Source organism: Pocillopora verrucosa, chromosome 10 (genome assembly GCF_036669915.1).
Source record: "Pocillopora verrucosa isolate sample1 chromosome 10, ASM3666991v2, whole genome shotgun sequence".
Classification (NCBI taxonomy): domain Eukaryota; kingdom Metazoa; phylum Cnidaria; class Anthozoa; order Scleractinia; family Pocilloporidae; genus Pocillopora; species Pocillopora verrucosa.
Genome location: NC_089321.1, coordinates 19,464,565 through 19,487,562, shown reverse-complemented (window position 1 = coordinate 19,487,562; position 22,998 = coordinate 19,464,565). Strand labels below are relative to the sequence as shown.

Sequence of the window (22,998 nt, the reverse complement as noted above, 5' to 3'; positions counted from 1 at the left end):
TTTATCAAAAGTGAGCGCGCGCTAAAATCCTGTCGATGATTCATAAGCCATGAGCGGCTGACATCAGGATATTTAATGTCAAAGATTTTACGGCACATTTCCTCTTTAATAAATTATTGAGAAATACTCTGCTAATAAAGTAGAAAAAGTCATTCAAAGCTGAGGGTAATAAACTAAGAGAAAAACAGCCGTCTCGCTCAATCGACATTGTCGACCGCACACAATTTGTTGCTGATGAATCAGCAACTGGGTGGAGAGGTTTTACGAGGCAATTTCGAATTGAAGGTGTTGAAGATCTTTTGGATCCAGACGGCGGAGCAGCAATATTTGGATGGAGAGTGTCCATGAAAAACAGCCAGACCAGAAGTCTCAAGGATAATGAGAGACAACCGTCAGACTAAAATCAGGTTGACCCTGTCGTCTGAGATGGTAAGGGAAAATGATAATGGATCATTCTAGTCACACCCTGAGAGGATTTCAGACTTGAGAGGAAAGAGAAGCCAATTGAATTTCACAGGGATCGAATTCCCAGTAAAATTGCGAGATATTGATAGGTTTGACAAACAGATTGAGGGTATCGCGGTCAATGTGTTTGGTCTTAAAGGTACAAAAGTCTATCCTCTCAGGATCAGTGAGAAGAAGAAGAACAGAGAATAGGAAGGAAAACTAATCATCGATCTTCTTATGATAAAAGAAGAAGGTAATCAGCATTATTGCTTGATCAAAATCAGTTGAAGGTTATTCTCGAAACAAGTCACAAAGCAAGGTGGTTCATTGTCCTTCTGTCGAAGAGGTTTGAGTCACTTTCCAAGTAAAGAAAAATTAGCAATTCACGATCTATGCTGCTCAAATAATGAAACAGGACGTATCGTGATGCTGGAAGTAAATGATGAAGGAATAAGACCGTATATCAAATTCAAGAATCACAATCGTTTTGTAAGAGTTCCATTCCTAATTTACGATGACTTTGAATAATTAACAGAATCGATAAACACATGCAAGCTCAGGAGTGATAAGAGCTTCACTAATCAGTATCAAAAGCAGAAACCATCTGGGTTCTGTTATCACATCGTTAGTTTGGATGATAAGCTTTTTTCACGAGAGCCAGTCATCTTCAAAGTAAAGAAGCCTTCGGTCGGCCCCTGCAGGAGCAGTGAGGATGAAGATGTTGGTCGGATCCTTTTAGAAAAGCTTGAAGAAAACATTAAGGAGATTTCTAAGTAATTGGACTTTGCCGAGAAGATGACCTCCACAGATGAAGATCGGCATGATTTCAATGATGCAACGCACTGCTGGATTTGCTAGTGTTTACTTGACAATGACAATGACAGAGTGAGCCACCACTGCCATTTCACAGGGAGGTATCGTGGAGCAGCTCGCTACAAATGCAACCTACGATTCAAGAAGCCGAAGTTCACTCCTGTCATCATTCACAACTTGGCTGGCTTTGACTCTCATCTATTCGTTAAAAATCTCGGCAAATCCGAAGAAAACATCAAATGTATTCCAAATAATGAGGAAAAATACATCAGTTTCAGCAAAGATATCGTTGTTGGCTCTTTCGTCAACAAAGAAGGTAAAACAGTTGACGTAAAAAACCAGCTTTGCTTTCTCGACAGCTTTGGGTTCATGGCTTCTTCCTCGATAGTTTAGTCGCAAAACTGAGTTTTTAAAAAGGAAAGTCTTCATAGAAAAAATCGAGTTGGTCTCGCGGAAAGGTGTGTACCTATATGACAACATGGATACTACCACTAAGTTTAATGAAACAGAACTGCCACCCAAAGAAGAGTTCTACTCTAAGCTGAACGACAGTGATATCTCACATGAAGACTACAAGAATGTAAAGAAGGTCTGGAAAGAGTTCAAAATGAAGACGATGGGTGATTACCATGACCTTTATCTCAAAACGGATGTTCTCCTACTGGCAAATATGTTTGAAGAATCCAGAAACGGTTGTCATAAGCTCGACCCTGGTGGTATTTCACCGCTCCTGGATTGGCTTGGGATGCTACCTTGAAGGGGACTGATGTAGAGCTTGAATCACTCACTGACTCAGTGGATAACTGACAACTAGAGAAATATTCCATGCATCCTCGAGGTGGATCTTGAGTATCCTAAAGAGCTTGGTATTTCCCCGCCTCTGGATTGGCTTGGGATGCTACCTTAGAGGAGACTGATGTAGAGCTTGAATCACTCACTGATTCTGACATGCTGCTGATGACTGAAAAAGGAAATCGGGGAGGAATCTCTATGATCTCAAATCGTTTTGCACGGGTAAACAAGAAATACTTGGATGAAGCTCATGATTAAACAAAGCCAACGAAATACATCACCTCAATACATCTCGATGCAGACAACCTTTATGGATGGGCAATGTGCCAGCCTCCTCTTGTTGGAAATTTCAAGTGGATAACTGACTTTGACAACTGGAGAAATATTCCTTGCATCCTCGAGGTGGATCTTGAGTATCCTAAAGTGCTCCATGAATTGTAAAACGATTATCCGCTTGCTCCTGAGATACTGAGGATAAATAAGGTGAAAAAATGATTCCAAATCTGAATGATAAGGATAGATACATAGTTCATCAGAAGGCACTGAAACAATATCTTGATCTCGGTTTGAGGATCAAAAAGATTCACAGAGGTACAAGTTTCGAAGAAGAAACTTGGCTTAAGAGCTATAACGAGCTCAATACTAATTTACGGGCGAGCGCGAAGAATGACTTCGAGAAAGATTTCTTCAAGTTGATGAACAACTCTGTCTTCGCAAAAACTGTGGAAAACATCAAGAATTGAGTAGGTGTGAGATTAGTCAAAGATAGAAAGATAGCACCAGAACTTACAGCGAAACCAAACTTCAAGCATTGCACGATATTCAATAAAGATTTGGTAGCGATTCATGCAAAGAAGACATAACTTAAGTTGATAAGCCAGTATATTGTGGAATGAGCATCCTTGATATCAGCAGGACTCTGATCTATGACTTCCTCTATAACTACATCAAGAAGAAGTATGGCAGCTCCGCGGCCTGGCCGAAGGCTGGAGATCGTGCAAAGCTTCTCTTCACAGACACTAACAGCTTGCTGTATGAGATTGCGACTGAAGACTTCTATAAGGATATAAGCGGTGATGTTCAAGACAAGCTCGACACTAGTAATTACCCCGAAGATCGCGTGTCAGGGACCCCAAATGGTTGCAACAAGAAGGTCGTGAGAATGATGAAGGATGAAGCTGGTGGAAAGGTCGTTGAAGACTTTGTTGGATTGAGAGCAAACACTACAGCTACAAGATGTTTGAGGCAAAAGAGGAGAAAAAGTGAAAAGGTATTAAGAAGGCCGTAATAAAGAAGAATATAACTTATAAAGACTACAAGACTGCTTATTTCGCGGAAACATGGAAATGAGGAAAACTTTTACTCATGGTCACTACCACTCCGCGGTCCGGCTCGAAGAGCTTATCAATTAAATCGATAAAAAATATGAATATTGATAACATTCCCTTCCAGCAAGTCATAAGGAAATCAGCGTTTGGGTCCTCACACAACAGATGACAAGCATCGCAAAATCATTTGGAGAGAACACTTCTGCCTTAGTTCTCTTCTACACACCATCTGCTAAGGATATGAAGATCATTTTCAACAATTACGCGGGTGAGTTGATGAAAGATGAGCAGAATTAATTGATATCAAAGCTCAAGAATGAAAAGTATTCACGTCTCAGATTCTCAGTTCGCCATCTTTCAGTATAAATTTTGACTTTTAACTGGATATGAATGAAAATCGCTATCATCGAGAGCAACTCGCTGTTCTCATTGCAAGTAGAAAAGCGGAGGAGATGATATGTGTATTTCTCACTAGGATCAATTTTTCAAACAAAACGTCATTACATAAGACATCATAACGACAACTTGTTCTACCAACTGAGGTTTCCATGAAGCCCACTGAAGTTTGGTGGGACGTTATGCTCGTATTTTAAGACTTGTATTTATATAATCACATCACACCGCTTAGGAATAAACGTACAAAATTGGCAAAAACAAAATAATGCTCTTAGAAGTTCCATACGGCTAAACAGCTCAAGGAACCAGCCGACAGACAAATGAGCATCACTGACAAAACTTAAGGCACAACTCTTCCAGTTTCCCGATTGACTACCATAACTGTTTAAACCAGTACGTGTATTGAAATCAGAAATTATGTAGAGTAGATTTGCAATTCAAAGGGGACGTTTCAACTTGAATTTCAAAAAAATGCAATCAATACAGTACCCAAATAAAAAACCGATTCATTTTAGAGCCAACGAAGCTTGGGGGTGAATTTTCCAGTAATTGACATCACCATTCATGAGAGATATTCTGTTTGTGTCGTTATTTTTAATTGTATGACATGTTATGATTATCTGCGTGATCCCCTCGCGATTGAGGCGAGAAAAAGGTAATAATGCTTTTTTACGTTCCCTCTTAATCAAGATAAACATGACAGAGCTGCTACTCAAATGCAAATACATGCGCCATATTTCGCATTGTCGTTTAGTTCCCGCCGTTAGCTTGCATGGCGTGACGCATTGTGCACGCTGTCGTTTAGTCTGTTATATTGTTCCGCCTCGTATGCACACCGTTGTTTAGTTAGCCTCATTGTCACACGGTTGGCGCATAATTAGCGCGGCTCCTTTGTTACCTTTTTTTGCCTGCTCGTTCGTTTTATATATGCTTCTTGTCTTCGGTCAATAAACGTCTTCTCTTGCTCAGAGTTTCGGCTCAACTTATTGGCGATGAATGAATACTCAAATCTTCATTAATCGACATCAAATTAGATCCGATAGATGCCAATTTAGGGTGTCGATAATTGTTTGAATAAAGGTTTTATTGCTTGGACGATGGTAATGGAAAATTTAAAATTTGACCGCCTTAGCCATGAGGGGAACTTCATGAAAGGATGTGGGTGTTTGCCCAAGTGATAAATCGCCTTTAAACCACAGTTTAACGAAACATTGTACTCTCATTCAAAAAAACTTTGAAGAAAGGTTCGAAATCTGTCCTGGCCCAATTTTTTTAAGCTTTTTACCCGCAATTACTCTAAGACCTCTAACTGCCGCTCAACTGCGAGGATCATTTCCTCACGTGAATGTTATGTAGTTTATTTTAATATTTTCTGAGAACTTTGAAAATTTGAGGCGCAATTCACTCGCGGAGAAAGGAAAATGAAACAGTGTGGCTAAACCAAAGCGGTATGCGGCTGTCGAAACATAATTTCCTGAGAACAGTTACAAACTGACTTTAAGAATTTTACTGTTCTTTCAATACTGTACTAATGATTAAAATTTTCGATAATTATTATAATTGAAAATCTTAAGTTTATTTAAATTACTAAGGAAATTTTAAATGAGATTGAGTTACAGTAAAGCTTAAGCAAAGTAAATTCCGGCTTCCAATGGCTCTTCCCGCAATAATTTTGAGTATTCCATGGTCAAGAGAAAAAAATAACTGTTCATACTCCCTAGCCCATGGTCTACTGGGTGTAAGTTGTTATTTATTTATCTGTGGTTTTTACTGAACATTTTATATCAATTTGAAAAAACTCGAGAGATGATTTTGCTCTAAGGTGCGTGGTTTTATATTTGCGGTATTTAAGGGAAAAATAATTTACTTCCGTCTGAGCATGGCGAACTAGAACTATAAACGTTTCCCAGTAGAAGTTCTCAGATTTCCTGAGTCTTAATTCTTTCATGCTAACCATCTTGTGGGAGACTTCAATCTTCATATGATCACCCGTTCGATTGCCTGAAAACACCAACTATACTACGACATTAATCTTGACGACAACATCAAAAGTCCCAATCATAAGCAACAAACAGATACAGAAAAAAAGTAGGTTCGCCCTTTGCGTCCAAAGAACTTATGGCCTGAGAATTCCTCACAAGGAAAACAAGTTAATGTAGAAGGCTGCAATAGTTTCAATAAAAGATGACAAAAACTCTTCCCATTTGTGCCGCGTTTTTTATTTAGTTCAGATTAACCCTTTAATGAATTAAAACCCTTAACCCAACAAGATTTTTAATTTACTCAGGTAGAACTTCTAATTCCATCCAATCCATTTTGTGCGTTGCTGCATTTCTGCATTGAGTCTATCTTTACAGCCTAAGGAAAAGATTAGAAAAGATGATTTAAATTAAAAACTCGATTTATCATGTTAACAATAGAAGTTTTATGTTCATGGCTGTGTGATAAATAATTGTAATACTGTAATAATTCGATTTACCGCTCTCACTATAATAAGCGCACCCTCTCGCACCCTCTCTAATAAGCTCTCTCATCTATTAAATGTATCTCTCATTTTAAAATTTTGTGACAATTTCTTGGCTGCCGCTGGTCGTTCTATCCAGGAAGGTTCAAGAAGGATCCAGGGGGAACCAGTCTGTTTTTATGCTTTTTAAAATAAATGTCAAAGCTTTGTTTTGAACAATATGCTGTTCCTCAAAAGATGAAATAACGTCCTGTCCCTAATAAGCCTCCTGTGTCCGATGGGCGCCTTCCATTGTGGTATCAAAAGTAAAAAAGCGCCCAGGAGCTAAATCGAATCATTACGGTAATAAAAATATCGTTTATGTTAATATTGAGCTACTGTGCCGTGTCATTTAAATGTCGCTACTTAAATTTGATCTTATTCGTGACTTGCCTTATATTCTTGATCATTGTTTTTTCTGTAGTGTTTTGTTAATTTTTTTCTTCTAATTTTCTAAAATTTAAATGCGACAGTGCAAACCCCTTCCCCTCCCCTTACAGCTTTTTTCCTATAAGGACTGACCTAGACTGGTGATTAACTAATCCAGTTTTTTTCTCTGCTGGTCTGCCTTTTCTGCTTTGCTGTAAATGGTACGGAAGAAGTTCCATTACGTAGTCCTTATCATAAAAAAACTGGACCAGCTACGAGGACATGATTAGCCAATCAGATCTGAGAATTTAAGATTCCGGCCCACTCAGATGCTTCAGTGAAAATAAATAGTTGTTACTTCTGTTGTTCTGGCTTTTATTCTTTGCTATATTTTTAGCATTGACAATTAACATTGAAGAGAATGTGAGCAAGAGCCCCTATCCAGGTTACCTGGTGTAGACAAAGTTGGCGAGTTTCATTCCAACACCAAGACCGTTGTCATCTATCTTGCATTTGGATGATACTCCATACTTTTTAAACTCCTGCACTTTTCCATCACTTGTTGAGAAACACCTGTTCCTGTTCTGTACAACAAATAGAGAAGAAGATCAAAAATGGTTGGGAATCAAGATTACAGTCTACCTTATGAGTTACCTTAGGAAAATCGCTTTTGCAACGTTTTTAAAGCGATCACTACAAACCAAGCCTAAAGGGGTGTATTGCAAATTTTGGTTATGTTTATACAACCGAGTGTTTCGTTCGACTGAGTCGGATATCTCACAAATTTGCTCATGGAAAATAATTTAATAGTCTTATGAATGTTAGGCGAAGTTAAAAAAATCTTTTTCACTCACTCGAATACCAAAAATCTTGAAACCTTTCTTTTCCGCTGCAATTTTGCACTTATCAAATATGTCCTGAATGCTTAGTTTCTTTCCAGGGACGGTGGCGATTTTACGTCCGAGAACCATTTTCGCTTTCCTCTTGTGCTCTTTGAAACATCCTTCAGATTTCCACGCGACTGCAACAAAAGAATTGGAAGAAGTCATTGGGCCAAAATGTTGAGTTCGAATTTGGTGGAAAAAAAACCAAACATATGAATTAAAACATCTGTCAAGTGATAAGTCTGACTTTTGTAGTCTATGTTTGACTAAACATTGTTCAAAATTTCCACCTAAGGTCTCACTAGGAACATAAAGGACTGAAAAAAAAATCTTGGTGAACCCTCAATTCTTGGGGAAAAACTTGAGTCCGAGTCTGGTGGAAAAAAAAATAAGAAAACAAATGGATGAAAGCATCTGTGCAGTGAGAAGTCTTACTTTTTTTGGTCCATGTTTGACTATAAACTTGTTCAAAATTTCAACCTTACGTCTCGGCAGAAACACAAAGGACTGAAAAAAAAACTAATCTTGGTGAATCCTTGATTCTTGTGAAAATACTCCGAATCCTACTTTGAAGGCAAACTGGATGAAACGATGCATGGTCAGAAGAGGATTTGATCTGTGGCGAAAATGTATCTGAGGTTTGTCAGCCGAGGGATTGCAAAATGTATTTAACAGTTGTTAAAGTAGGTGAAGTACTTGTCGGCATCCTGTTTGCTTTGGTGAAAGCTACTTTTTGAGGGTTATTTAGTGTCGTGTGGGTAGCAATGTTTTATGTATTAATCGTTAATGTACACTCTGTGCTTTATTTTTACGCTCAGACTTGATGAGACAGCGACTTACACTTGAAGACAAAACACTGAGAATCTTTAGGTTCCTATTCGAAACCCTTTATTTGTTCCATGAGATGGATAACTCAGACGTCGTTAATTGTAATGACAATAAAAGTTAATTGGCTTCGCCAAGAAAGCGTATAGATTTGAAGTATTAAGACATTTAAAATGAGAACGTAGTCTCACCAATTAGTTGGAAGGATGAAAAAGTTGGAAGTAATGGTAACTTCCGATGGCTCTACACCATTCACTGTTGAAATCCGACGTGCATATCAACGTTGCTTTCGCTCATGGAGTGTCTTTTAGTGCACATGGCAGTACAAATTACCCGCAAAAAGATTTTGGGGATAAAAAGGGGACTAAGCTGCTGGCCGTAAGTGATTTCCCAAGACCAAAAAGATAGTTAATTCAAAGACGCATCAAACCTTCATCACAGTTTTTCCCATCCCATCCTGCAGGACATGGCTGACAACTGTAACCATCTTGAGTAATCTTACAACTGGCTCCATTCTTACAAGGAGATGACTCACATTCATCAACTGTTGCAAAAGAATGTCAACAATAATCCATGATCACAAAATAACCCAGCAAATCATAGCATCACAATGAGCAGTGAAAGACTAAATAAAAGAAACTCTTCAAATAGGATTCGGAAGAGTAGCAAAAAGCGAAAGAGTTTTTGCTTAGGGTCATTTTCCGTTGACAGGAAGATAGACAATAACTATTATTTACTCGAATTGGTGGAAGAAAACCGAGCCTGTTTTGGAAGGGGGAACCTTTTGCGCTTTGCCATAAATCATTGAAAACATTACATTATCAAGTAAAGCATGAGCAAAAAATGTGAAATGAAAGTTGCACTTAAGCCTCTCTGGTACAAAAGATGAAATTCATATCCCTAACCGGAAAAGTGTATCCCATAAGATCATGCCCGTGATACCAACTGCGTTCGTCGAGGATGCAGCTGGGGCTACACTAGAAGGATGGCTTATTGGTAAGACACAGAATATGACTTTTGTCTCTCGTTAAGACATGATTTGTTCGAATGTTCATTTTTTTTAAAATATATTGTGTGTTTTGTCCAAATGTTTATTCAGGGTTTCTCAGTAACACCTCATGAAAGGTTCTCTAAAAAACTTTTTGAAAGACTTCCCTAAAATTTCCTACCTCTAAACAGTAGCATCTACATTTTTTAGTTCCAATAACAAACAGTACATTTTATGAAAAAAATAGCTATTCTAGCAGATGATCTCACAATAAGTTTTGTTTTGTATTCAAATTTGGGATGCTTATTTCTTACCGCAGTTAGCCCATTGTCCTTTGTAAACTTTGTCAAATGAACACCATAATCTGTGATGGGCTACCTTGGTACAAGATTGGTAAGTTTTTCCTCCATACTCAAAAGGAAAAACACAGCAACGGCCTTGAGGATCTTCCGTCTTTTTGCCAGGTGGACAAGGGAGCCCTGTGGAAGAATCAGAATAATTGCGTCACGGTCTTTACAAAATTAATCTACACATGCACAAAAGCATTCGCTTATCATAAATGATGTACTGTCAAACCGTTACTCACGCTTTTCGCAGGTGTCTCCTTCAAAGTCATCAGTGCATTGGCATGAGAATGAATCAAGACCCGTCATTGTGCATGTTCCGCCATTTTTACATGGATGTGATTTACAGGGGCTCACTGAGGAAACGAAACATTATGATTGGCAGAGTAGTAGTCCATTATGGTTAGCAAATTCATAGCCTCTATCTGCAAAAAAAAGTCTAAAACGATCATATTTATCGTGCTTGTACCTTTTTCACAGGTTTGTCCATAATATCCGTCGGCACATTTACAGCTGTAAGAGTCGTCTCCAGTTACTGTGCAGACTCCTCCATTTTGGCAAGGGTTGTTTGTGCACGGGTTTACTAGGGTCATAACAAAACTTTTCATTAGGCGACCTCTGCTATTTATTTGTTGAGGTAAGTGGATTTGTTGTCCACACAGAAAATTACCTTAAACATGAAAGGCTTCATCTCAGGAAATGAAATATGCAAAGGTATTTAAGTGCCATTGACACATCGAAGGTAATGATTTGTGTCTAGAGAAAATTTTGTGGTTCGCTGAGGGAAACCAAACACACTTCGTTGACTATCAACTAAAACTTCGAATAGAATATTTTATTTTGAAAAATTGGCTCATGAACAAATCACAACCTAACGCTCTCAAAACAGTATTTAGCATTTTCACGTCCCTCTACAGGTCTTGCGGAAGAGGGTCACCAATATCCACTCCATAAATGTTTTTGAGGCAACACAAGCAGAGAAGTTGTTAAGTAGCAGAGAGAATTGATAGCTAGCTCTGAACCAGTGTTCGTTTCACTCTCCATGTCAGCATAATCAGAAACTTCGCCTGTTTTTATCATCAGTGGCTGAGATTTTAAGGAAAAACAACTCTTCTGTAATGGCGAAAGGAGATTGTCGATATTGTGAAGGGTTAGCGTTGAATGCTCTTTGGTATCTTACAGGCGGTCAATAAAAGTGAGAATGGTTTCAAAAAAACTTCTTCACTGAATTTAAAATTGCCAAATTTGTAATATTTATTTCTTACCGCAGTTAGCCCATTGTCCTTTGTAAACTTCGTCAAATGAACACCACAATCTGTGATGAGCTACCTTGGTACAAGATTGGTAAGTTACTCCTCCATACTCAAAAGGAAAAACACAGCAACGGCCTTGAGGATCGTCCGTCTTTTTCCCAGGTGGGCAAGGGAGTCCTGTGGAAGAATCAGAATAAAATGTCTTACGTTCTTCACAAAATAAATATACTCATGGGCAAAAGCATAAGTTCAACATTACTGATGTACTGTCAAAACGTTACTCACGCTTTTCGCAAGTGTCTCCTTCAAAGTCATCGGTGCATTTGCATGAGAATGAATCAAGACTCGTCATTGTGCATGTTCCACCATTTTTACATGGATGTGATTTACAGGGGCTCACTGAGGAAATGAAACATTATGATTGGCAGAGTAGTAGTCCATTATGGTTGGAAAATTAGTAGCCGAAAATTGTGCGGCTAAAATTTGTAAAACTTGGCAGGGAAAAAATTGGTTTGGAAGTCAGCGATGATACAGTTGACAGAGCTAGTCGGGTAGGTTAGAAAGAGGAAGGAGCTAGAGCAATCTTTGTTTGCTCGAAAAGGCACAAGGATAAACTCACAATAATGAAGAACGGGAAAAATCTTAAGGATTCTGGCTTTTACATCAATGAAGACTTAACCAAAAGTAACCAGAAACTATTTTACACTGCTCGAGTTAAGTGTGTTAATACTGATGCCTCCTGGACCTCGGACGGGAAGATTCTTTAAAACCGAAGTCAGATGGTCGAAGATTTCATGTAGTTAATTAATTAGGCTTCACAAAATATGAACTATTGTGAACTTGAAACTATAATTTTCAAGTAACGACGAACCACAGGATTCACTTCAGGATTCAAGGAATGTTACCATATTTATCATATTGCCCTAGTGCTAGTTTGTACCTTTCGTAAGTTTATGCTGCCCTCTAACTATGTGGTATTTAGTCTAATATATATTTTCAACCGTCCCTATTTATTTAAATCTTCGCTCTAATGTTTGTTTTTACTTTTATTATGGCATGCAGGTAGAGGTAAGGTTTCATTTTCTGTTAATATACGATAATGGAGGTTAGTTTGGAAGCATATAGAGCGGCTATTGGGCTATTCAACTGTTTTCGGATGCGGTGTTTTAAGTTTGTTTATTCTTTGAACCACGCGGACGCTACCTTGACTTTTTTATGGATTGCATTCTGTATCGTTCTTAGAATAGTTTTGTCTAATGATGTTGAACTAAATCCGGAACCTTTTTTCAAGTTCGATCACTTAAATACCAGAAGTTTGAACGTGGGTGACAAGTTTGAAGAGATTTCTTTGCCGGTGAGAGATGACGAGTTTGATGTTTTTGCAGTCACGGAAACCTGGCTCAACAATCGCGTGTGCAGTGATTGTTTACAAATTGCAGGGTACAACCCTATTATCCGACTTGACAGGCACGACAGAATGGGTGGTGGAGTTGCATTCTTCACGGTTAGTACCCTCGTGGCTAAGCGTAGGTTAAATTTGGAATTTGCCGCCATAGAATTCCTTTGGATTGAATTCCGCATCACACCTTGATGTTCCCTGTGGTGTTGTTACAGGCCGCCCGACGATGACGATAGTGTTTTCCTTGCTAATTTCTTCGAATATTTTCAGCTGTTTCTTGATAAAATTCGTCAACCACCGAAACAATATAGGGTTGTTGTATTGGGAGATTTCAATGCTCATTACGACTCTACAAATCCATCAGGGAATAATGATGTAGGTAAAAAAATTATACAGTTTCTTAGAAAATAACAACTTGGCACAGCTGATAGCGGAGCCAACTCGTGTCACTTGTCAGAGTTTGACGATATTGGATTTAGTTACCACAACTTTTCCAGGGCGTTTTAGTAATTCTGGGACTTTAAATCCCCCTTCCAGTTGTGACCATTCTGTTATCTTCTCAAATATGAATATCTTCGCTTACAGAAGTCGATCTTACAAAAGGCGGGTGTGGAATTTTAATAACGTCGACACTACAAATATGAATGGGGAATCAGACTGGATCTCTTTGTATGAAAATGTTAAAGACATAGATGAAATATAGTCAAGGTGGTATGGCTACTTTCGTTTGATTATTGAGAAGTACATTCCACTGAAAACGGTAACACTACTTGCTAAGGATTAAACATGGATGTATAGTAAAGTGCGCCTGTCAATTAAGAGGCGGGACCGCCTGCTCCGATTCACAATAAACGCCCATTTCTAGCCGAACGTGGGAACTGGGGCTCAACGTAATCTTAGTATCTCACTTGTACGATTTGCCAAAAAAGCCTTTTATGAAAGAGTCAACAAGGATCTGAGCAACCCTGACATTAACAGTAAAAAATGGTGGTCAGTCGTTAGGAGAGTATGTGGTCGGGAAAATTCCTCATCTATTCCAACCATTGTCGAAAACATACGGCCCATATTTGATCCCAAGGAAAAAGCGTGTATCTTAAACGACTTCTTTGTGTTTCAGACTGAGCTTGCAGGCGCCAACACCATTTCTCCTGTTATCTCACCCTATCAGACTCAACAGTTTTTATCTAGCTTCATCGCTACAGAAGAGCAAGTACTTCAACTAATGAGGGGCGTTGATACCTCTAAAGTATATGGTTATGATGGAGTTGGCAACAGGATTATTAAGATGTGCAGTGATGGTTTTATGTCTATTTCACTCGTTTTATCAATATGTCTTTTTCACTTCCCTGGGGTCAGTTCCCCAGTGAGCGGAAGCTTGCAAATGTTATTCCTATATTCAAAAATGACAACCGTCAACTCAAAATGAATTCAGTAAATGGTTTGAACCCGGGGGTAACATGTAATAGTGTAGTTTGATCGTCCGGGTGAGTGTAGTCCTGAGAAGGACTATTGTCGGTAGTGGTGACTGACGTTTCGACAACCTGAACGGAAGTCATCATCAGAGTCAAGTGAAAGGTTGTTGTCAGTCAAATGTACTTAGTCCGGTTTGTGTACACTGATTGGTCAGTTTTGCCGTGATGTTATTGGCTGTAAGACTCAAGTAGCGTAGGTCAGTCGTGATTGGTCGGTTTGGATCCGTTAGTGAAGTTAGGTCGTTCTGTTCGGTTCTTTTGTAATGTTAATGTCGTGGATGAGTCGTTTGTATGGTGCCGGTAGTGTTTGACACCTGTTGAGGGGAGTCTGTTCCAAGTTAGTAAACCAGCTTTCCAGGGTCAGTCGTTGAAAGTAGTTGGTGCTGTAGTTTAGGCATTGCGCAGAGTCCCAGTCAATAGTATGGTTCGTAAGTCGGTGATGTTCAGCAATGAGATTGTTGACATCGTGCTCTCCAAACTTCCCGCGTGCATCCTTAACTCGATATACGCGCGCTAAGCATGAACAAATTCTTAAACAAACCATACATTCTAATTGGCCAATAATGAAAGAAACTCACAGATAGCCAATCAAATGCGAGCCTTAGATGTCGCAACAAAATTTGAAAATTTGAAAAATTGCGAGCGAAACAATGGCCGGTGTTTTGAGTAGGTTTTATTTCACCACCGCAGCTGAAAAACAGCTCTAACAACGAAAACACTGCTAAAAGCACTGGTTTTTGGTTGTTGGTTTGGAAAAAGTGGTGTTTAAAGAAGGGAATTGCCAAGGAAATCGAAAATTACGTGGTTAAACCTCGGAAACGACGATTCCATTTCATTGAAAGTGATTCGGACACAGACTGAACAATTCCTTGAACTGTTTAGCCGGACTTTAAACTTTTTTGCGCCTTAAAGATGTGAAGATATCATTGTATATTATTGTTTTGATCGTACACGGTTTAAATAAATTATTTTGACACTTGATGCGCGCTTTGCTTCTGCTTAATTAATTATGATAAACTCTCTCGTATTTTTTTATACATATTATTAACACGTAATCACATAATTTTTCTAGTGCAATTTTTTCAAAGGCCACAAATTGCACTCGCCCAACGGGCTCGTGCAATTTTGTTAGTCTTAAAAAAATTTACTCCTGCTTATTTATTTCAAATTGTACTCGAAATCATTTGATTACCTATACTAAGAGAATATCTCTTCAAAATTAATAGTTGTGTGTCGCTTATTTGCGAGTGCAGTTTTGATTCTGAATCGGTGAAACACTTTTTCTTGTATTTCCCGAGGTATGCCGCTCAACGTGAGGTCCTCCTTACCTCTACTTCTAATATTCTAGCTGAAACATGGTCATCCGGCGGTGATGCTAGGAAACTAAATTTTTTATTGTACGGTGATGAGTCTGTAAATTACGACGTCAGCTGTGCCTTTTTTCGCGAAGTACAAAGTTTTATAATTAACACTAATCGCTTCTCTGAGGCCATTGTTTGATTGTTTAATTAATATATTCCTAGCTCAGTAAGTTTAACGCGTTGTATTGCAACTTGTGCGTGTTGGTTATGAGTTTGTTCCTGTGTGAGCCTGAATAAATTGATTTTATATTTGTAACACTGTAATCCCCCTCGTTATGCCTTGGCGCTTTTGGGGAAAACAATGATAAACATGTTTAAATAATAATAAAAGAAATTAATAGCCTCTATGTACAAAATACCATATTTATCGTGCTTCTACCTTTTTCACAGGTTTGTCCATAATATCCGTCGGCACATTTGCAGCTGTAAGAGTCATCTCCAGTTACTGTGCAGACTCCCCCATTTTGGCAAGGGCTGTTTGTGCACGGGTTTACTAGGGTTCATAACAAAAACTTTCCTTTAGGCGGCCTCGGTGATCTATTTCTGAAGGGTTAGCGTTGAATACTATTTTGCATCTTACAGGCGGTCAAAAAAAGCAACAATGGTTTCAAAAAACTTATTTATTGAATTTAAAATTGCCATATTTTTAATATTTATTTCTTACCGCAGTTAGCCCATTGTCCTTTGTAAACTTCGTCAAATGAACACCACAATCTGTGATGCGCTACCTTGGTACAAGATTGGTAAGTTTTTCCTCCATACTCAAAAGGAAAAACACAGCAACGGCCTTGAGGATCGTCCGTCTTTTTGCCAGGTGGACAAGGAAGCCCTGTGCAAGAATCATAAGACTGTGTTACGTTCCGCGAAAGAAAATCTACAAATGCATAAATCGATTATCCTACGATAGTTGAAGCACTGACTTGCGTTTTCTGCAGCTGTCTCCTTCAAACTCATCAGCGCATATGCATTAGAATGAATCAGAACCAAGCCAGTGTATTTCATACTCTCTGAGCATATAATCTTGAGCTTGGAAACATGTATTAAGTACCTACCAAAAACAATATCCACACTCAAAACGAGTAGTGTGAAGATATATGTCGGCGATGACTGCATATTTTCTTGTTGTAGGCGCTGAAAGGGAATAAAATTGCGTCAGCTTTTTTTTTTATTTTCACATAAACAGCTGAACTCCCAGTTGATAATTACATCGTTATTTTGTTAGTAAAGTGAAACTATTTGCAGATTTTGTGGTCTGATGGAACAATCCTGCTACAATGTATCAGCAGATAATGTTTGCCTTTAGACAGCAAATTACCGGAGTAGCAGCGTATCCCGTTTAAATCACGAATAAATATCAGCAGAGCTCAAGCGCACAGAACAGGAGCCGCATGTGAAAGAAAACATGGTGTCATATGAACTCAGTTAAAGACTGATTTGGTTGATGGGAAGCATTCAAGTGTGGAGTTGTTCATTTGTGAGAGTTTCGCTTAAGCATGAGGGTTATAGAGTTTTGACAACAACTGTTTAATCTTCCAAGATCAGTTAGCCAGCATGCCCACTTATGCCTACCAATAGCGAATATTTAGGCATTTTTAAGAGAGTTCAATTAGAAGTCAGTAAGAAATAGAAGAGTGAGAAGCGGTGAGTGGGAAAGAGCGAGGAAGGGAACGGAGTTAGGGAGACGACCAGAGTTAACCAGATTGAAGTGAGTTTGTTGTGGGTGTTACTAAGTTCGTTTTATAGAAAAGATATGTAAGAAGACTGAAAAAAGACAGGTCGAGAGTTCTTGGTGCCTTTAGTAAAAGCGTACTTAAAATGCTTTTACCATCTATAAGTACAACTTGTACAATACTGTTGTCGTTACTTTTAATGTATCTTCTATTCTCCCGATAGGTTTTTGCAATGCGTTCAATTGATACTGTTTATCACGGAAGAACATTTTCCATAAGATGCTTTAAAATCGTTTGGTTGATAACCTTTGATAATTCAGTCTCACTCTATCTTAGTTTTTTTAGTTTTAGTGGGACATTGAATGAAACTCACCTACCTTTCTTTGCTTACCGGACTGTTACTAGCGGTATTACTAGAATGAGAGCCAGGTACTGTTTTGCCCAACATGGTGTAAAATATTTGCATTACAAAAAATTTAATAATTACAGTTGATTTTGTCATACCACATGGGTCTGTTTGTTCGTGCAAGAATATGTTTCTTCAATTTCATTCTAATCACAAATAAATGTTATAGTTATGGTTATGTTGCTCACGGAATGTTTTCGTTTTACAATTTGGCGAATAAAAATGCATATTTAGGATGCTTATCATTAGTCGGTACTAAGGTCTTTAGAAAATTGATTTAAACAAAACGAATGGGACTTATTAAGGATTTCGTATCAATTATTATAGAATCATTTCATCAAATCATTGGATTTAGCCCAGAAACTGACTAAGCTAGCAGGAAAGTTTAAATAGACAAAACCTTTATATGAAAGTGCCGGTCTAATTTTATAACAATTCAAATAAATTTCAGAAGTTTAGATTGAAAAATTTCCTCTTTTTCGAGAAAAACTTAGAAATTCAACTCGAAAAGGGGATTAACTTGGATTCCTTCATCATTTGGTCAGCATAAAACACACCCTATAAGACAGCTAAGGGCCGGTTATTTACACGAGGGCTAAGCAAAACCACGGTTTTACGTGATGAGTGGGCCTTACGCTTTCTCTGTAATAGGGTTGATTTAAATAAATGTCCTTCCACTGTAGGATTTCAGCTCTCTTGACACTGTTCCCAAAAACAAATGTTCAGATAAAAGGCCCAGGTAAATTAAGGATTGTTGAGGAAGCGGTTTCGTCAAACAACGGCTACAATTTGTTTCGATAACTGGCCATTAATGTCTCCTTTATTTTTCTACACTTGTAATGAACATTCGAAGAAGACTTTGATTACGTAATCGTTTTGTTTTGATTTAAAGTAGGAAAAAAGTTCTGTCTTGTTTCTTTGTCGAATTTACGCCCCAATTTTCCTTGTGTACTATTGTACAATTGATAAACCAGTTTGCAATTGTACACGTGAATTATACCCTTATAGTGGTACGCGCCTTCAGTATCGAGTCAGTTGGAGCTAGGAGATCGACGGAGATAGATCAGAGATTCTTTTTATACGACATTGTTCCAGTTACGTAACGTTGCAGTTTCCCTAACCCCGTAAGGACAGGATCAGACTTAAGTTCTAGTCTGTTGTATTAAGTTTCCTTCAATGAGGTAATGAGCGATTGAATTAAACTTACCACTGGGTCTTTCCTTAGGGGACTATTTATTGCAATATTGATAAAATAAGAGCCGCATGTAGTTAATGTTTTACCCAACACGGTGTAACATATTTATATTACAAGATGAAAACAATTTTTGTTATTTATACGTTACTAGGAGCCGTGTAAAGATATAGGAACAAATAGCATAGAGAGGAAATATCTGAAAAAAGGAGATAAAAATGGACGAAGTGTCTTTTTCACTTCAAATAGTTGTAAAGTATTATGGTTTAACGGGTCATTAGGGGTGGTTTCACCTCCATCTCATATTACAAATAAATAATATGTAAATAAGCAGTTATAGTTTGTCATATAACATAGGATTGTTTGTACATGCCAGAATATATTCCATCAATTTCAGTTTCATTATGAACAAAGATCTTAGTAAAGATTTTGTCTCATACACATTCAAGAGGCTTTCCATTGCTGGGCATCATGCTCTCTACAGGGTTAATTTTAAAAGAACGAAACAGGAAATATAATGGGAGCTCTAACCAGTTGCTAATGGATTATTTCATCAGAATGATAGATTTAACTGAGCCAGCCGGAGAACACTGGTTGATAAACGAACCTTTTCATCAGGCCGGTCTGATTTTACCACCATTCATATTCCTTTTTAAAAATTGATATAGCGATGACTTAAGGTAAATTGATGGCAACAAAAGCTGAGCAGAATAATACTGTCTAAACTTGGTTTGAAAAGAGCTTTTTGACTTAATTTATGAAATAAGAGAGTCCAGTGAATGCTTTTTTGGAGTTATAATATTTTTTTCACTTTCCTTAGAATGAACATTTTTATGTGAATTCAAAAACCTTGCGCTCAATTGATTTACGGCAAAAGTAACCGAAAGCGAGACCAGACGAAAACTTACTAATAAATTTTATCAATTTCATTCGCGTTCCCCATCATTGTCCTGCTTTCGAGTTTCTAATCGGAGGCAAAACTTTACCACACCCTCTACCACGCCAAGTCCTCTTTTAAACATTAACATCTATTATTTTGCACAGTATTTAACGCGTTAAACATAAGCTTCTCGATCAGCTAGGTGATACGCACATATGTTATAGAATTATCTTCAAGGTTACATCAGATTCCAAAATTTTGCAGATTGAGTGCTTAAGTTTATGAAGCATCCAAAAATTTGTGATCTGAACTTGGAAGTAAATACCGTCCAGTAAGTAAAGGTAAAGAACGTTTACAGCAAGGATAGTTTATACAGCCAACCGTCTACGTACAAATCTTGTCTAACAGAGCATGTGTAGATCAAAGCTCTTGAAATTGTTTTCTTGAAGAGAGGTGGCCATTAAAACGCCCGAAAATCCTGTGGTTTAGGAGAGACTCTGGGGGACGATCATTTATATTTTTTAATTAAGTGAAAGGAATAATATCTGAAGAGTTAATAGGAGATCAATTGTAAAGCTTCAGTTAAACTTACCGAGTAGTCTATCCTCAAGATGGGGTTTCTTGGAATACTTCTAAAATTCTCGCTGCAATTTCCTTAGAGAAATTATCTAATTGTATTCATCGCGTTTGTTTTATTTTGACAAACAAAGATCAGAATATCTGTATTACGAAAGCAAATTTTATATGAGATACATCTGTTACCATGAATACAAACATCACGGAGGTTGAAATACCGAAAAAAAAGGAAATTCTTCAAGCGGAGATTAAAAATAAAAAGAAGGTTATCTTTTTCACTTCCAAGGTGCTATTTTGTAACAGTGTCTTTAAAAGATCATGCGATTTTCCGCAAGAATCCTCACCTATTTTTACGCTTAATGAATGGTTGAATGAATTAGCAGATCTGTTTATCTAGCCACCTAGTTTCATTTTATTTGCACATTTATAAGCCATTTTCTTTCTGGAGAATTTTCAATACAAATTGAATTTAGATGAAATTCCGGACAGCCACTGAGAATTCTTTCTAGAAGGTATAGTAACCAAGAAACCGAGGCTAAAAGGAATGATTTTTAGTCGCCAATAACGGGCATTTTGTCCGGTATGAGCGACCGAGACCATTTTCATTTTTTTCAGTTTAATGTATCCTACTCCGTATCTCGTGTTCTCAGATTACTATTGTAATCTACAGGGCGAAGAATCATAAATTTTATCACGTATGAAACGAAAACAAGACGCAGTGATGAACATGAAGCTCCCGTTAGGGGGTAGCTACCTCCTGAAATTGGTTAAAAACGTTGGCCAAACTCAACTATGTGATTCCTTAAGCAGAGGTTAGATGGTAATAAACTACCTTCATAGAACCTGTTTGAATTTTCGTCATCAATAAAAGCTGTGTAGAGTTATCACCGAGGACTCGACTTTCCAGAACCAACGCATCCAGAACGCAAGATACAATCCATATCATCGAATGTTGAGTGTTGTTGAATACATAAAATAACTTTGAGCATAGATGTATTTGATTCTATGTTGGTTTATGAATTAGAAATAGAAACGGAAGAAAGACATCTTAGAACATGATAATAGAACAAAACATGGTGTGTTTAACATCCACAACCAGAGGTGGACGATGAGCTCACGTTAATTAATCTTTAACCAAGACCATGGAATTCAGCAAATCATCAGATTTTAAGATAATTTTTGTAAAGTGGTTAGTTAAAAAAAATATATAAAGCAGTATAAAGTATAAAGTATAAAGCAGTAGATTTTTATTGTTCTATAGATAAAATGGTTCTTTTGAAAATTATTGCAGATTCAAATGATCACACAGTTCGCTTCACAGAGCCGCTATGCAGCGAAAAATAGCATTATATTAGGTATTTTTGGTATAATTTAAGTCGTTCTGGTTAAGTCTCCGTAATGAATGCACAAGGCACTCCAACTAAAGAGAAAATTCCTGGGGGTGATTATTCACTCAAAACCCACACTACTTCGCTCTTCAAGATACACTGAAGAGTGAAGGATTGAAGGTTGAAATGAATACTCTGAGAGGAGTATTGAAAATCCTCGATCCTCAAAATAAGCATATCCTTCTTAACAATGATCTGGCTGATCTTCTTGGAATTAAACGACGTTTTCAAACCATCAACTTATCCAAAAGGTTTAAATCATAAACCAACTACCTTGTCAACTGTGATCTTTTGGATAAGAATGAGAACGCATTCAATGGAGAGTCCTCAAGCGTTCATGGATGCTTCGAGATTGTCGAGCAACCCCACAGACAGGGTTCGGACGAATGCTGTTATCAAATACCATCTTTAGACTTTGACTATTCATTGTGTCTCACCTCTGTGTTAGATCAACTATTGTATTAAAACAGTTAATGGTTTCTACTTGTTATAACGTGAAGGTCCGTCTACTGTATCGTTCGTTACAAGGGTTAACTATTATTTTAAATACCCAACTCAACGGAAAATACCATCGAGGAACGACATCACATCCATGCAAATTTTCGTGACCGACGAGAATAACGAGATCTTAAACTTCAATGGCCTTTCCTTTGAGGTTTGAGTTAGAGATAGTTTAATGATTTAAAAATGTCTTCCGAAAATATTTTGCGAAGCCCCATGAATCAAGAGCCGCTTTGTGGCCCAAGTGCTCCAAAACTTTATCCACCAATACCGGAGGATAAGATTACAATGCAGGAAGATTATAGAAAACAACTTTGAAGATTGTCAAAAAGAACTTCAGGATGAAATTTCCCATCACACGAATTATAAAAATAAGTATGGAAAAGTGAGACGCATCTGTCACACAACATCCACTATGACTGGTGTCATTCCTGCCATTTTGTCATCAAGCGGTCTGACAGTTTATCTGAGTGACCGCCTCTGGCAGGTCTCGCTGCTTTATTGGCTCCATATCAACAGCATTTACGGTCAGGTGCAAAACGCTTAATTCGAAAATCACGAAGCACGAGAAAACAACTTAAATCGTTGAAGCAAAGGACCTTACAGTAAGCAGGTTTTTTTCAAAAGCAATCAAAGATGGATCAATTTGTGATGTTGATTTCGACTTGATTTTGCGTCAGATCGCTCAGTATTATACGTTAAAAAACCAGCTTAGGAGAAAAGCAAACTAAGTTGACTTTGACGTTATTAGGGAGCAGATTAAAGGAGAGTTTAAAAAAAAAATTAAGATCACTCGTAAACATAACGAAACAAGGTTTGAATTTGAAAATACAACGAACGGGTTGAATATTGTATTTACAAAGGATACGCAAATTCAACACAACTAAGTATTTAATCAGTAGCAAAAGATGATTAAATATTTAAGATATCAGCTGATTGATTTCAAAGGTTCTGATTGGTTTATTTTTTGCCTATAATTAAACCACTTGGTCGAAAAGTTGGCTAATTATTTGATTTTGGTTTTGGTTTTCACACAACGAATGGTTGCCTCTTCGAGGCCCGGCCCTTTAGGGCTTGCCGTTCCGACGCAGGCCCTTTGGTGCTTGCCTTCCTCAGAGGAACTTACCATGAAAATTCAAACAGTCTGTTAATAAATTTAAGACTCAGTCAGAGTCTTTGAATCACACATGAGAGAGCGAAAAGAGTTTCAA

At 37.8% G+C, this 22,998-nt stretch overlaps 1 protein-coding gene across 1 annotated transcript in view; it reads right to left on the bottom strand.

The window, feature by feature from the left end:
- Positions 1-5,977: 5,977 nt before the first annotated feature.
- The window catches only part of LOC131778413 (fibropellin-1-like), a 72,679-nt gene continuing 55,658 nt past the window's right edge, over positions 5,978-22,998 (bottom strand). The window contains exons 24-34 of the mRNA XM_066172944.1: positions 15,839-16,003; positions 15,554-15,667; positions 11,228-11,341; positions 10,955-11,119; positions 10,159-10,272; positions 9,932-10,045; positions 9,660-9,824; positions 8,788-8,901; positions 7,503-7,669; positions 7,099-7,232; positions 5,978-6,134 (exon numbers count right to left, since the gene is read on the bottom strand). Of these exons, the coding sequence (XP_066029041.1) occupies positions 6,128-6,134; positions 7,099-7,232; positions 7,503-7,669; positions 8,788-8,901; positions 9,660-9,824; positions 9,932-10,045; positions 10,159-10,272; positions 10,955-11,119; positions 11,228-11,341; positions 15,554-15,667; positions 15,839-16,003 (1,373 nt within the window). The 3' untranslated portion in view covers positions 5,978-6,127. The remainder of the gene's footprint in view (positions 6,135-7,098; positions 7,233-7,502; positions 7,670-8,787; positions 8,902-9,659; positions 9,825-9,931; positions 10,046-10,158; positions 10,273-10,954; positions 11,120-11,227; positions 11,342-15,553; positions 15,668-15,838; positions 16,004-22,998) is intronic.